The sequence below is a fragment of the Agelaius tricolor genome, unplaced genomic scaffold (assembly GCF_023055355.1).
Source record: "Agelaius tricolor isolate 1412-34295 unplaced genomic scaffold, bAgeTri1.0.p SCAF_4, whole genome shotgun sequence".
Taxonomy (NCBI): Eukaryota; Metazoa; Chordata; class Aves; order Passeriformes; family Icteridae; genus Agelaius; species Agelaius tricolor.
Genome location: NW_027269264.1, coordinates 30430943 through 30446348, shown reverse-complemented (window position 1 = coordinate 30446348; position 15406 = coordinate 30430943). Strand labels below are relative to the sequence as shown.

Here is a 15406-nt window from a genome sequence, read left to right as displayed (position 1 = left end):
CTATTCATAGAACAATTGAGTTTCTTAGCACAGACTCTTCCCAGCTTCATTTTGCTTGGAAAATTGTAAATATTTTCAGCTGAAGCTGTCCAAACCCCGTCTGCTTCAGGCAGAAATCTGGGGTGAGAAATCTTCAGCTGGAGCAGTTAAGTTTTTTTGTTTTAGAGAATCAGTTTGAAGAAACCTTAGAAGGGAAGTAATTGCCATTCTTTGATGAAGCTGGTAACAAGTAGCTCTGGTGAGGACAGTCATCTGGAGTCTTCAGTTCAGATATGATCAGACTGCATGCCAAAATTCCCAACATAGTGAATTAATGGTGTATATTCAAAACTTACCTGATAGTAGGTTTGTTGGGCCTGTGAGTGAGTTTTTATTATATGATTGCAGAAGTTTACTAAAATTATCTGTTTGTTAAATTGTTACTGTAAAGCTACTAATGCAATTTACCATTCTTGGATCTGATTGTCCTTATTATTTAAAGCACCTAAACAAACTGAAGGCAAAGCAAAGAAACATAGGTGAAAACAGTATACTTTATGCTGTTTTGTATGTCTTATTTAAGTATTGGGAACCTGAAAGAGCATTATGTAACCTCTAAGAAATTGCAGCCAACTTTAGGGCGGTATTTTATGACATCTATATATTTACTCCCAGAATCACAGAATACGCTGAGTTGGAAGGGACACACAGGTATCATCTAATCCAGCTCTTCATCCTGTGCAGGACATCCCCAAAAGTCACACTGCACACTTGAGTCACACATTAATGTAATTTAGTTAGGATAGTTTAGTACATGTACTTTTTAAAATTAGTCTGGAAGCTCTTAGAAAAGGAATATGTTTTTTATATTATAAAGAACTCTACAAACCCTTAGATGAAGAATGCAAGGTCTACACTGACACTAGATTATGATGATTTTCCACAATAATATGTAATCAAATGTTAATATCAATAACACAGATAGTTATGAGGGGATTCTATTCTTTAAAAGCTATTAATTAAATCTCTGTTCTTAATGATTTAACTGTAAAATTATGTAAAAATGTACTTTGTTATTGGGGTTTTTTTGGTGTGGTTTTTAGATTTTTGCTGTTGACTATGGAAGCTTGAGATAATAACCAGTTCTTCATTACAGGTGTCCTCACAAGCTGCAGATAGCTCTTTGCTCTCACTGGCACCACTGTTGCTGAACTTCAGTTGCCTTTGCTATAGAGGCCCATACCATCATACAGGAGGTACTTGACCCTTCTCATCTAATCAGCGCAGGGATGGATGATTCTTTCCATGCTGCTGAGGGTCTCTATGCAGCTATATATTTTGACATGCTTGCTTTTTTTTTTTTTTTCTTTTTTTTTTTTTTTTTTAAATTTTTTTTAATTTTTATTTTTCAAGGACAGTATCAAATAACATCCAAGAGCATCCAGAAGGCACCATGAACTTCTATTTACTTAATAATTAGAGGGCTCCTTAGAATGGCAGAAGAAGAGAAACCTTGCTGCTCTGACTTCCAGCTAGAAGTTAATGAGCAAATGTTCCTTTAATGGGACTTAGAGTTTCATCCAAGAAGAAACTAGCATATCTAAATTAACTTTTTTTCTCTGTATCTCAGCAACAAAGGAATAAATAATCTTCAAAACATAATCTGCTTTAGAAAAAATTTAATTTGGAAGAGGTGCAGACTTGAACCCTCTGAAGTCATTAGTTGAGACTGAACATAGCTGCATTTACTGTGATTTTCTGATAAAGTCAGGAAATCTTGCAGCTCTTGACTTTCAGCTGTTTTTGTGTCAGTACTAATCTTGTACACTGGAATCTGTTTTGGATTGTATTTATTTCAGACCAAAAGGTAAAATACCTTGATACCACTTACACACTCTGCAAATAGTTTTGTAGAAAAGGTGTAAAACCCTCTTGTTTATTGGAGAATGAACGCTTTTGTTCTTAATTTTAGGTACAGAGCTTCATGAAAAGTGTCAATGTCTTCTCAGAGAAAGTTAGTCTTGTTGATTGAGTATGAAGATGACTAATGTACATTTATCATTATGTTTATACCGAGATTGATGTGTAATTGCCGACAGTATCAGCAACAAGATTCTGTAATTTGTTTCTATGTTGTGTGGCTTTTTATAGCATGACAGACTTCCTCTTTGTGGGGAGAGTTGAACAAACACAGTATATTTACACTGTGGTACAATCAAACTCTTTGGTTGTAACTGCAGTTGTAGAAAAGCCCTTGTTAAATTAGGAAAGCTTCCATATTCTTGTTACCTAGGAATTATTTTCACTGTATGCTTTCTGTGGGAATCTCTCTGAGACTATGATACCTACTTAAAATACACTTAATTGATAGACAGTCATTTGATACTATCCAGTTTTATGGCTGTCTTTTTCCTGCTGTCCAGGGCAGGTCCTTAGCTGTTGTATAACACATATAAGCAGTCAAAAGGGAGCATATTCTCTCATATAAAGGCTAGCTTGTGTTGCCTACTTGGAGCTTTCGGTGGCATCACATATTCAAACGTTCTTGTAGGCTGCTTTGAAATGTGAGTCTTGTGGCAAAAAATTGACAGAACTGAGTCTAATTTAGACCATATTCTCCAGACACTAATAACTTCTTTGGTTACTGTGTTACGAAATGTTGTGGTCTGTCTGTATTCTGTTTTGGAGGAATAGGGATCTAAAGCCTGTCAGAGAGCTTGATTGTCCAGATAATTCACCTACTTGTGTGTTTCTCTAAAAGAGAGAGCAAAGACACAGCAATGATTTTATCTTTTTTAAAAATCTTTTTAATTGATGAATTCATTCTCCTTGAAATTAGGGAATGATCTGCCATTTGCATTTATTTTTTAACAGCAAGCCATGAAATCCAAATCAGGACAAAAAGCACTAGTAAGTCTAACCTGGGATTTCTTTTTGTATTTCTGAGGGTGACCCATGTTTCTTTTGTATAGATTGAAGTTATTTCCTATTTAGAAAAGTAAATCTGTATTGTAGTTAGATTTTGTGTAAGATTAGTAGGCGTAGCTATTTGGTTTGTATTAGGATCTCCGCTAAAAATAGGAGGGGAGAGTTAGGAGAAAACTTGCAGGAGTACCAGAGAAAAAACAGTATGAACAGAGTGTGTTTATGTCTTGCAGAGTATATATGTAAAAACCTCAGTTAAATGTGGAGGAAGTATAGTGAAGCCCAAGCCCACACTTCAGAACTGGTCTGCTGTAGACATGTGAAAAGGAGCCTGTAAACCTCATAGATATGCAGTCTCTGCTTAGAGATGTTTGCCTTCTTATCCTCTTGATATAATGGATTGTTTGAGGAGTTGCATTGTTCAGGGCTGGAAATACCTTGGGCATTCAACAGTTACTGATACATGTCTAAAACACTTCACTGATGGCATAAAAAAAATTGCCCCATGTGACAGAAGAACATGGGATGTTTTAGTAGAATGATCAGACAAAATATTTTTTGACAGAGCAGACTGTATGGAACCTGTAACAAATATTGTTAAAACTACAGTTGCTTGAGGAGGAAGTGGATGTCTTGGAGTTTTGTACACTTGAAGTCAGCCTATATTAAATCTGTAAAGACATTAACTTTCTTAGATGGTTGGCTACTAGATTCTCCCTTTATTTTGCTTTTGTCTCTGTTGTAGCTGAGACAACTGCACTTACATGTGAAACAGTGTCACTACACAGTTACTGTAAAAAACTGACTATGTGCCTGCTACTCTGAATGTGGTTAATACATGTATTTAAAGATATCAGAGTCCTTAAGCATTCTTTTGAATAGAATCCAGGTGGAGATACAGTTTTTTCATGTGAAATTAAAAATACTGATCAGGTTCTCTTTCAGCTTTGAAAATGTAAGCAAACTGAGCACACTCTGAGAATGGCTGAAGTCCATAATGAAGGGTCCAGTGTTGGACAGTAAAGGTTATTGCATTGTTTTTCTCCTGAGCTGATCCCATTACCCAAAATTCACTGTTACATGCTGACAAGTTGATTTTGAGTTTTCTGTTACTAGGCGCTTGTTAGAGGTATGTTTGAATGATTCTGTGGAATTTAATTCCAACAGCCTATTTCAGGCAGGAAAAGTTATGTTTGTACACCAATCTTAAGATGGAAAATACATGAAGTTCTGGAAGTCCACTTTGCTTGCTTCCAGTGAGCACCCAGCTGGAAGTTACAGATTCTTGATTTCTTCAGACTAATACCCTCTGGATAACTTCTAACAAACTCCTAACCAAGTTTTTTACTGAACTTGAAGATCTTTACTCTTACACATTTCCTGTTAAATTTGCCTGGTGCATGTAATGCCTATGCAGAATTAAGATTGATGTCACTTAATTTTTCATCCTACATTGTTAATTAAAGAACTCATCTGCATTATTGTAGTTTATTTCATCTTTATTGCTAGATACAGGCACATTTCTTGGAAAAGAAAACCTCAGAAGATGCTTAAAGGCACACTTTCATAGGTGATTAAAGATCTTTATTGTCAAGTGCAGTGGCTGGATTAAGGTCATCCTGCTCCTGGATCACTCATTAAGATATAACCATTACTATGTGCTTTCTTGGGAGGTCTCTTCACCTGCTGTAGAAGCCATAATGAGCTGTCCTTCTGCTGGGACTTGTAGTTAGTGTGATAGTAATTGGTAAATTACTTGTCAGGCAATTTTTTTTACCCAAGTAATGCAGTATCATACCACATTCTGCATGATTATTCATGCTCATGCAAGTGCAGCTTCTACATGCTTTTAAAGTAATCTGTGGCTTGATATTTCAGGACAGTTCTTCTAACAGTGATAGTAGGTAGGTATCAATTCCACTATTGCATTTCTGTGGCTGCTCTTGTGTAGTAGTGTAAGCACAGTGCTGTGTTACCTTTAAGTATTTATAAAAACCTTCTCTAGGACTCTTTTGAAATTGATAGTGTCTATAACAGACACTGTTACATCTTACATTATGATGAAAATACATTTGGAAGATGTAATCTTTTTATCAACTTATATGTATTTAGAATAGTGATAGAGTGCTAGATACAGTAAAGCTAGTTGCTCTTTAGTGTTGTTTTATTCAGAATATGTTAATGAAGCCATAAAGGCTTTTGAAGCATGCCAGTCTTTAAGAGGAATTGAAACTGAAAGTGAAATCTACTACTAAGGAAAAAAAATCTATGTTTTTCTTAAGGCAGTAGAATCAGAAGAGCTGGTAAAATTTCATAAATGAAATTGCCTGTTCAGTTATTTTTGCTCTTGGACATGTTCTAATCACACATTAAGAAATCATAGCTGAATTGAAGGAGATTGATTATCTGATACTTGTGTGATTACTTTTGTTTCTCATTTGCATATATGAACTTGTGATTGACGAGTGACTTTAAATGCTTATTAAACATGTAATGTTTGTTTCTTTTCTTTTAATGTGCTGTCCGGGCAAACATATTTTTAGGGCATCTTCTTAGTGTCTTTATGCAGCAGAATGGGATAAAATTGTCTACTGTAATTCAAGAAAAACCATCAAAAAACCATCAGAAAAACCATCTGCTCTCCTGTGTGAAATTTCTCTAAACACTGTTTTTGAAATTTGTTACTCCAAGTTTTTTTTTCGAAATTTGTTACTCCAAGATTTCAGTTGTCAGTGATGAAGTGATGGCTAAGCATAGGTATACCTGCAGATTCACATATCGGTTCTTGCAAGTCAAAAACCACGTGGTTAGTTCTGCTGGTTGAGTTTCTGTGGTACTCTGCTTTGTTTCTAGAAGCGGACACTGTTGCAGTGTATCAACTTGGTCTAAAGTTACACAGTTGCTCATACTCAGGAACGTACTTCTTGCTCATAGAGGAGCTGTTTCCCTATCGCAGTAGGAGGAGACATGTGAAGTGTGCTTATGTCTGTTACTGTGCTTTGAGACTTAAGTGTGACCTCACTAGTCACAGAATAATCTGGTGTCATAAAATATTCCTGCAGAGAGTATAAGTGATAAAAACAGAGGGGAAAAAACAAGCCACAATCACTTTGGCAGATCATAGAATAATAGAATGGCTTGGGTTTGAACGGACTGTAAAGATCATCTTGTTACAATTGCACTGCTGTGGGCAGGGACACCTTTCACAGACCAGATTGCTTAGGGCCCCATCCAATCTCTCCCTGAACACTTTGAGGAATGAGGCATCAACAGATTCTCCAGGCAACCTGTTTCAGTGTCTTACTACCCTCTGTAAAGAATTTCTTCCTTAATATCTAATCTGAACCAGTTCTCTTTCAGGTTTGAAGCGATTGCCTCTTGTTTTGTTACTACATGCCCTTATTAAAGATTCCTCTCCATCTTGTAGGCTCCCTTTGGGAACTGGAAGTTTGCAATTAGGTGACCCTTAAGCCTTCTCTTCTCCAGGCTGAAAAAAAATCTCAATTTCCTTGTAGGAGAGATGCTCCATCTCTGTCCCTCCAATCATGCTTTTGGCCTCCTCTGGACTCACTCCAACAGTTCCATGTCCTTCCTGTGCTGGGAATGCAGCCCTGCAGGTGGGGTCTCAGCAGGGCAGGGCAGAGGGGCAGAATCCCCTCCCTGGCCCTGCTGCCCACCCTGCTCTGGATGCAGCCCAGGACACGTGTGGCTCACTGGGCTGGGAGTGCCCATGGCTGGGTCGGGTCCAGCCTCTCAGCCACCAGCACCCTAAGCCCTTCTGGGCAGGGCTGCTGGGATCTGTTCATCCCCAGCCTGTGCTGGTATCAGGGGATTGCTCTGACCCAGATGCAGTACCTTACACTTGATCTTATTAAACCTCATGAGATTCCCACAGACATACTTCTCCAGCCTGTCCAGGTCCCTCTGCATATCCCAGCCTTCAAGTCCGTTAACAGCACCACTCAGCCTGGTGTCATCAGACTTGCTGAGAGTGCACTCAATTCCATTGTTTGTGTCATTAACGAAGATTAATTAATAATATTTGGACTTTGAGCCATTGACCGCTACCCTCTGGATGCCACCATCCAACCACTTTCTCAACCATTTAATAGTCTAATTTTTTTATACATTTATTCTGTAAATTAGACGACTTTGCAGTCATCAGTTTGTTTGGCCAATCATTTAGTTCATGTTCATCAAAGCTGAATAAATAACAGATTATTTAGGGTTGGAAGGGGCCTCTGGAGGTCATTTAGTGCAACCCACACCCACCAAGGCAGGGCAACTTCGAACAGGTCAGTAGGAACATTTCCAGGTGGATTTTGAATGCCTACAAAGAGGAGACTTGTCTTACTGTTATGCAGGAATAGGTAGTTTGGGTATGCTGGTTTGTGCGCCTGCTGTTAGAGAAGGCAGCTTGTTACTCAAGGCCTAGCCTTGTTAAGTCTTTGTTTCTGCGTATGTTAAATATAACCATTCCTGGACACATTCCTTTTTCCCCCCTCGTTTATTTGAAGTTGGGGTTTCTTTTACCTTTTATGCTAATAGAGAGGACTTACTTGTGGATTAGTTATATAACTTAATCTGCATTCATGACTGAAGAATAGATTGCAAGGACTAGACACAAGACATTTACCTACCTATTGCAGATAATTCAGGTTGTTCAGATTTACATCTTTACTGAACTTTAAATTTTAAACTGCTCTACCCCAAAATATTTTTCTGTCAATCTGCACAGGACCTGTCCTGAGAGAGCAGGAACAAAGGCAGAGGAGCAAAGCTCTCATCTGCATGCTGCTTACATACTTTTGGTCTACTAGGAGCAAAGTTACCATTTTTTCTCCAGTGCATTAGCTTTCAGAAGATTTCCTTATTCCTTCCTTATATATAGGATTCTAGGAACTACACTGTAATCTCTGCCACAGTTTGTGCAATCCAGTTGGAACAGAAAAATGGAGCAGTTATGTGTCTCCAATAACATCCAATTTATTCATTATTTCAGAATTGGTCTCTTTTGCAGATGTACTGCTGAACTTTTTAACCATTTTGCAACCAAGAAAAATCACTTGGGAGGGGTTCAATCTTAAATATGGCCTGGAGTAGTGATCAGAAGCTGTAGCAAGGTGGATATCCCCTCCAGTGCAGTTTTGCAATGTCATTATTAGTCTTTGTTTTGGGTTTCTTTGTACTTTGAATATAAGAATAGTGCTTTAAACTTATTAACAGTGAAAATACTTGTGGTATGAACACCCAAAAATCCTGGAGTGTAGTAGGACTGCAAGAATACTTCTATGCCCTTTGTGAAAGAGTTGTTAAAAGTGTAGGCAGTTATGACATGGTGGGATGGAAAAGGTTACTTAAGCACCTTACTTCTCAGTATGAAGAAGGCCCAGGCATATGAGGCAGTGTTGGTAGTCCACCTGAACAATCACAGCTACTGGAGATTTCTGCTTTAAGACTTGTATTCCTTTAATAGTTACAGCATGAAAATCTTCAGTATGGTTTTGTGTGCTGTGTGTTGAACTGGTTTGAAAATGGGCAGCTGAGTGAGATTCTTTCCTGTACCTGTTGACCAGACAGCTGTGTCAGCTTCAACTCAAACTATGAATACTCCTGTTTACAGGTCCCAGCTGTGGGTACAGTAATTATCAGCAGTAAGGAAAGTTAATTTTTTTGCAAGATTTTAAGTTCATGGAAGAAGAACTGGTTCATTGATTGACTGTCAGCTTCTGTTCATAACAGTCCCCTGCCTTTCAGAGTTGTTTTGAAAAAGCAGAGGGGATGGAGAAAGAAATATGGATGCCGGTTTTGTCTATCCTGAAATCCTTTGAATGTTAGAGAAAACTATTAGTGAGGAACTGGAGAGGTGCTCCTTTTTTTTTCTTTCCTGTTCCTTTTTTTCCCCCCTTTTTCTTGTTGTATGGATACTGCCCACAAGCTGATGAAACCTGTTCAGTTTGAAAAAATTTATAAAATATCAATTGGTGTTGAAAATAACACCTGTTCTTGAGAAAAGGGGTAGATAACTTTTTTGTTAGAATAGTTTGGAAAGATGTCCGTTTTTTAGTGCATGTTTTTCAGTCATGCATGTTTTTCTCCCACTGCAGTGTGAAGTAAAGTGTAGCTAATACTAATTTTGCTGTCTCAAAGCAATACATTGTACTTTCAGGTGAATCAAATCTCTGCTTCAAAGATGCCCTAGGTCATTAATGGTATTTAACTGAGCAAAGCAGCAGTACTGCTTCTTGTATTTCCTAACTTGTCATTTTTTGTGTTTCTTAGCTTATTTGTAGGTAGGTGACATGATTTTGTAGAGATGTCTGTTCCTAGTTTTAAGTCTTCCAGTGATTTTTAATCAATGAAATTATGGTTGCAGTTAGCTTGAGGAGTTCGCGTTTTCATATACTCAAGACATAGGTTTTTATTTATCAGTAAGGTCTGCATAATTCTGGTCTGCATAATTATTGTCTATAAAAAGAAGATTTAAAAACTACTTGGGTACCTTAAGGTAGAGTTTTACAAGTACACGTTTCTTTTGACAGCTTGAAGATGGACACACTTTATTTGACTACAATGTTGGACTAAATGACATAGTTCAGCTTTTGATACGTTCTGATTCTGAAGCTCCTACCGCTGCATCTGTGACAGATCAGGATGGAGAAGTCAATCCCTGTGCTGCTTCCAACTGCAAGAACAAAGTCAAAAAAACAAACAGTGGATCACCAAGTCAGCCATCTACATCGTCTCGCTCGTTTCTCATTGATCCTGGCATTGGATTGTACAAGGTACGTACAAACTTCACTCCTGAGGATTTAATTTTATTTTTAGAAAAGTATTGTTTTATTGTTTCAAAGACTGTATCCTCATTGTGTTCTTTTATTATTTAATTCCCCAATTTGGCTTAAATGAAATTCACATAATTTAAACTCACTCTTGGAGAGTCATGAGCATGTCCCTTGGACCAATCTCACTTTTCAGGAGAGTTCTCAAACTCTGACACACTGTGTTCTTCAAAACAGATTATTGAAAAACTTAGAATAGCTCTGAAACAAATACTTTCTTGTGAACAAAAGAAGCTAATAAAGAAAATGTGTTAAAGTGTAGCTTTTACCCTTCTTTTTTCTTCAAGCTTTCCAAATAATTGTTTTAGTACTAATGATTCAATGCTGCATTAGAACTAGATAAATTGTAGAAAAACACAATTTCTTTAAGCTATATGTTATGTAGTGATACCTTTTTTAATGTAGATTTTTTAGGAATTGCATACCTAGTATTCATTTAGTTTTGTGCCTTGTTGAATTTTTCAGTATTGTTAGAAGGATTACATCAGAGTACCAAGAGTTTGATTTAAACAGAAAAGGCGCAGTTTCCAGATTGCTAGTTTATTGAAAATTTAGTAGAATGTGTGTATATTAATACATCTATGTATATGTATCTGTAAGGAATGATAGTATTTCACCTCCTCTTTGGGTGTTTCTCTTAGATAAGACATAGCAGTAACAGTAATTATTTTGCTAGAAAATGTCCACAATTACAGAGAAGGAAAAGAAAGTTGAAGTTGCCGTAAATGCAGCGTGCTACAGTGTTGCCTTAAGTCTTTGAAGAATTAACAAATCTGGCTGAGAAAACCATGAGCTGGGCCACTCTCTGGCTGTTCTTGCACCTGGCTCAAGCAAAGTCTAAAAATGGAGCAATGTCTGGAGTGAAGCAGAGGGCTCATGGCCCTGTGTTGTTCCAGTGAGGTACAGAGGAACAGCTGCACCAGGCGTTTGCCTCACTCCTCCTACACCATGTATGACAAGCCTTGCTGAAAGTCTGTTTTCTTTATGGAGATAAGGATGTGCACAAAGACTATCAGGCAGAGAGGTCAGAGAGCCTTTACTGCCACCTCAGCAGATGGGCTAAAGTGTTTATTTTACCTTTTGTATCAATTGTAAATTCTCACCCAAATTTATTAAGATCTTCATTAAGTCCAATTTGCATAGTAATTTTCACACACCTAGGAATGCAGATGAAAAAAGAACATGTCTGTGTAAGACCACAGTCACCACAACCCCACCTGTAACATGAAGTTGTTCCTTTTGGGTAGGACCAAAAATTATAATATAGAAGGGGTATTTTTAAGACAAAAGACAGAGGGGGAAGACACCTCTGCTTGCTTGGTATAGGCTGACACTGTCTCTCCTCCTTCTCTGAAGGGGCACATTTAGCATTTAGGTGGGCTTTGTACCTCTCAGTTGCATTGGAGCAGACCCAGGAGTATTTATTCATACACATATGAATACTTATTTATGTTTGGGAATATTTATTATTATAACTGAATACACACACACACACACACACACACACACACACACATATATATATATATATATATATAAACATTTTTTAGTTTACATGAGTATTAACATATAGGTGTTTATAGTGCTAACAGATCTCTGTTACTGTTACCTTCTGTCATGAGACATATTAACGCTCTGTGGTTAGTGCGTTGCTCACTGGCGATCCTGAACCCGCCACCTGGTGCTTCAATGAGCCGCACTATTGATGAATCTGGATTGTGAACACAATCTGAACACAACCAAACATAGTGCTGAATTGATTAGGAATCAAGCCCAGTGGCACCCAGCCCTCTGATCTCTGAAGTCCAGCTGGAACACCAGGGGGTTCATTCTCTGCCAAATTTCTGTAGCCTTAATGCAACAGAGGCTGCCACACGTATACAAGGTAATTTCAGTTAGACTTCTGTTTGTTCTCTGAGAAATCAGGAAGTCACAAAATCAGTAGCTTAAGTATGGAGGCTCACGCTTATTTGCTTCTTTTTCTTTTATATCCATTTATTACAATGGGAAGAGCTCCAGTTCTTCAGTTCTTAAGCTTTACAATTAATCAAGGAGTGTCAAAGGTAATATGAGAAAGACTGATCTGAGGAAAAGAGTGCTAAAATGTTTATTTTTCAAGAATATTACATTTCAATGTGTTAAATATCAAGTAGTCTCTTAGTTGCTTAGTTCAGGATTAAATCAGAAAATATCACAGAGAATGGTGGTATCAGCAAGCATACTCAAGGAGACCTATTTTGTCAAGTCAGCTGAAATTTTTGTTATGTCTCATTCCAGAGAGCTAAGACTTTCTCCTTCATTACTTGTGAAGTATTACTTCTTCAGTAAACAATGTGTTTTCAATATATCTAGAGAAAATTAAGGGTATAGTAATTTCACTGTTTGCTATTTATAGGTAACAGTACAAATGGACACAAATTTCTAATTACAGTATTTGAAAACTTTGAAGAATGTATTTTTACCCAGTATTGTAGTTCAAAGGTTGCAAACTTACTTAATACAAGTCAGTAGAAAAGGCCTAGTGCCTAATAAATTGAGGTACATTAGGTGGCTAAATATGTGGATATATTTAGTGATTTTTGCATTTCATTGTCAAACAATAAGGAGTAGTTTAGTTACTTGAAGAAATGTTTTAACTTACTCTGTCTGCGCAAAGTCCTGTGTCTCGCTGGATCTTCATCCAGAGCTAGACTCAACAAGATACCTATTACTTACTCTATGCTGTGGGTATTCCAAACCTCTGTGCTCTGCTCTCTCTTTCTGATTTCAGTTACCAGAAGGAAAGTTAGTTGGTATGGAACCTGCAATTCAAAAAACTATAAAAAAATAATGGTAGAGCTGGTATTGGAACTAAAAGTTAATAATAAATTATTGGTAGATGGTTAAAATACTAATTTAAACAGAGTTTCTCTGTGCGGTCATTGTATATTATATAAATCAGAATATTGTAGCTTGTTTTATAGTCTGGTTGTACTGACATCTGATACAGTTCTGTGGGCTCTGAAGGACTAGTAGTGGATGGATTTATGTGCAACTCTTGTTCCTTGTTACTAAGAATTGTTAGTGGTATCTGGTCTAAGAACTGGGAGACCATCCCAAGATGGACCTGATATTACTGAACAACACTACCTTGGCTAAGCAATGGCCAAAAAGAGGAATAACAGGATAAATTGCAAGAGAGCAGTTACAGTGATTTGGGCATGCAGGAATGATGTTAGAAAAAACAAAGCTCTTTCAGAAGTGTATGTGTGTTTCATTTTCTGATTCTAACGTGGTCAGTTTTTCTTTCAAAAAAACACTGACTGCAGTAAAAACATTTTAGCCAAGAACACTAGCTTGGAAAAAAACCACACAAATGGAATCTGTAATTAAATTCAGTGTTTGTTTAATACTGTTCACAAATAGCTACTAATAAAACAGTTCTTAAACCAAACTCCACTTGCACAAAATTGTTGTATTATGCTCCTCAGGAGTCTGTGGTAATAATTATTTGCTCTTACTCTTTGCAAGCATGGGAAGTATGTTGTGTAATTATTCACATGTAATTACATATGCATGTATTTTAAAGGAATGATTAAGGGAGTTTACATTGATGTATTGTTTGACTACTATTTTTTGTTGTTCTGTATCTGGATATGATGGATTTTAACTTGGCTACCGTGGCTTCTTTGGCACTTGCATAACTGGTTGCATGAAGTAGCAGTAGATGGGGAATCCTTAATAGTGTGTATCTCATTCAGCTGTATTTTGGAGAAGAGGAAGTAAAGCACCACTGAGCTGCAGCTAGTTCAAACATGTAAGATTACATAGGGATGCCTACATAAAGGTTCCTTTTAGAAGTGTCAGAATTCACTGTTCATATTTAAAATAGATTGTTAGATTTAAAATATGGCTCTCCTTCTCTGATTTGTTTGTCATGTGGCTTAAATTGTCATCCTGGTAATAAGTAGTTGTACTTTGAATACTGTAAATTCTAAGAAAGTAAAAATAAAAATACATGTTGGTATTTTACATATGCGGAAGAACAAACATAAGGTTTGGGAACTTATCTGAAGAAGAGGAATGGCAAGAGTAAACCAGGAATTCCTTTAATGGGATAAACTTGTTAGTTCAAACTGCTGTCAGTTGTGCTTTCAGATACTAAAGGATTGCTTTAATCTAAATACTAAAACCTATTGAATTTTGCTCCTGTGAAAATACAATAAGATTATTCATATCTTAGAAATTAGCCTTTGGAGTCTGTGAGAGTAAGTATCTGAATGGCACAATTTTGGTACCTGACAAAGACTGTCGCTTAAACCAAATGTGTATTTATGTATATGCATATCTGCATGTGTCTCATATTGATAATTAAAGATTTTTAATCTGCAGTAATTCTGTTGTTATAATTTTTTATAGTTGATGTACTGTTGAAGTGTTTTTTAAATATTTTATTTCAGCATTCTCAATATTATTAAGGGAACATCTGTTTACTATCTGAAGACTTGAGAAAATGCAACAAGATTTAGAATAGTAAAATGGTTCGGTTGCTTAATACCAGTAGTAATACTGTGGGTACAGAAGGGAGAAATTCTGGAGATGAGTTCCATTTCTTACAGTCATAACATTCTGGCTGACTCTGGTGGCAATCTAGTTAGATTTCTTCCTATCTATCCTTGAGTCTTTAATGATTAAAAAAATCTTGCTGGACAGAAAGGTAGAAAGCTAAATAAAAATTCCAGGTTGGAGGCTCAGGAAGGTCTGTAACTCTTTGGTTTTGAGCTAGTATTTTAATACTGTGTGTGCTTATCATAGCCATAAAGAACAGTGGGTGAAACAAGAGAAAAGGACAATGGAAGAGAACAGGCAAATTTTTGGATTTGAAGGGAAAAAAAAGTTAGCATTGCTTTTTAAAATGACATATAATTTATATTTATACTAGATTTTAATGAAGGAAGAATAATAAAATACTAGAAGTGCAAATAAAAGTATTTATGACTGCATATTACTTGAACTTGCAAGTAGTTATTATAGTTTATTGTTTTACTGATAACAAAGTTAAGCAGTAGCACAGTAAGTTGTCTGATTTATTTTTTTCTTAATAATTGGTGTTTTATAAAATGAGCATAAACTTATTATTGAATTTTCCTTTTAGATAAATGAATTGGTGGATGCCCGTGATATCAACATTGGAGCCTGGTTTGAAGCTCATATAGAAAATGTTACCCGAGCAACAAAGGGACATAAGAATGGTAAAGCTCAAGGGAAGAGTGGTAGCACTTACAAAAGGACTAATGGAAACTTAAATCAAGATCATTCTAGAGAAAATGCAAATAATTTGGACAGTACACCTTCCACATCTTATTCAGACTGTATGGACACTGATGAAGAAGCTATTTATCATATCAAGTATGATGAGTAAGTGCTCCTGATACTATTTTGAGGACATCACATGTTGTTATTTGGTTTGTATAAACCAAGAATTTCTTGAAGAAGCTTGGAATCAAAGAAAGCAAGTTCAATATTGCAACCAAGAAAAGAAAAAGTAAAAAAAAATATAACACTTTTCAGTTGGATATAGCAAATCCATTGGCAGCAATGATGTCTTTCATGCCTAAATATTTGTGAAGTATTAGTATCTTCTCCTTATAAGAATATCTTTCTATATAAGAATATGCATC

General features: G+C 36.5%; 1 protein-coding gene across 2 annotated transcripts in view; it reads left to right on the top strand.

The window, feature by feature from the left end:
- The window catches only part of UHRF2 (ubiquitin like with PHD and ring finger domains 2), an 81633-nt gene that overhangs the window by 4665 nt on the left and 61562 nt on the right, over nt 1–15406 (top strand). For both annotated transcript variants that reach the window (XM_071425061.1, XM_071425060.1), the window contains exons 2-3: nt 9447–9689; nt 14881–15143. In XM_071425061.1, the coding sequence (XP_071281162.1) occupies nt 9447–9689; nt 14881–15143 (506 nt within the window). The remainder of the gene's footprint in view (nt 1–9446; nt 9690–14880; nt 15144–15406) is intronic.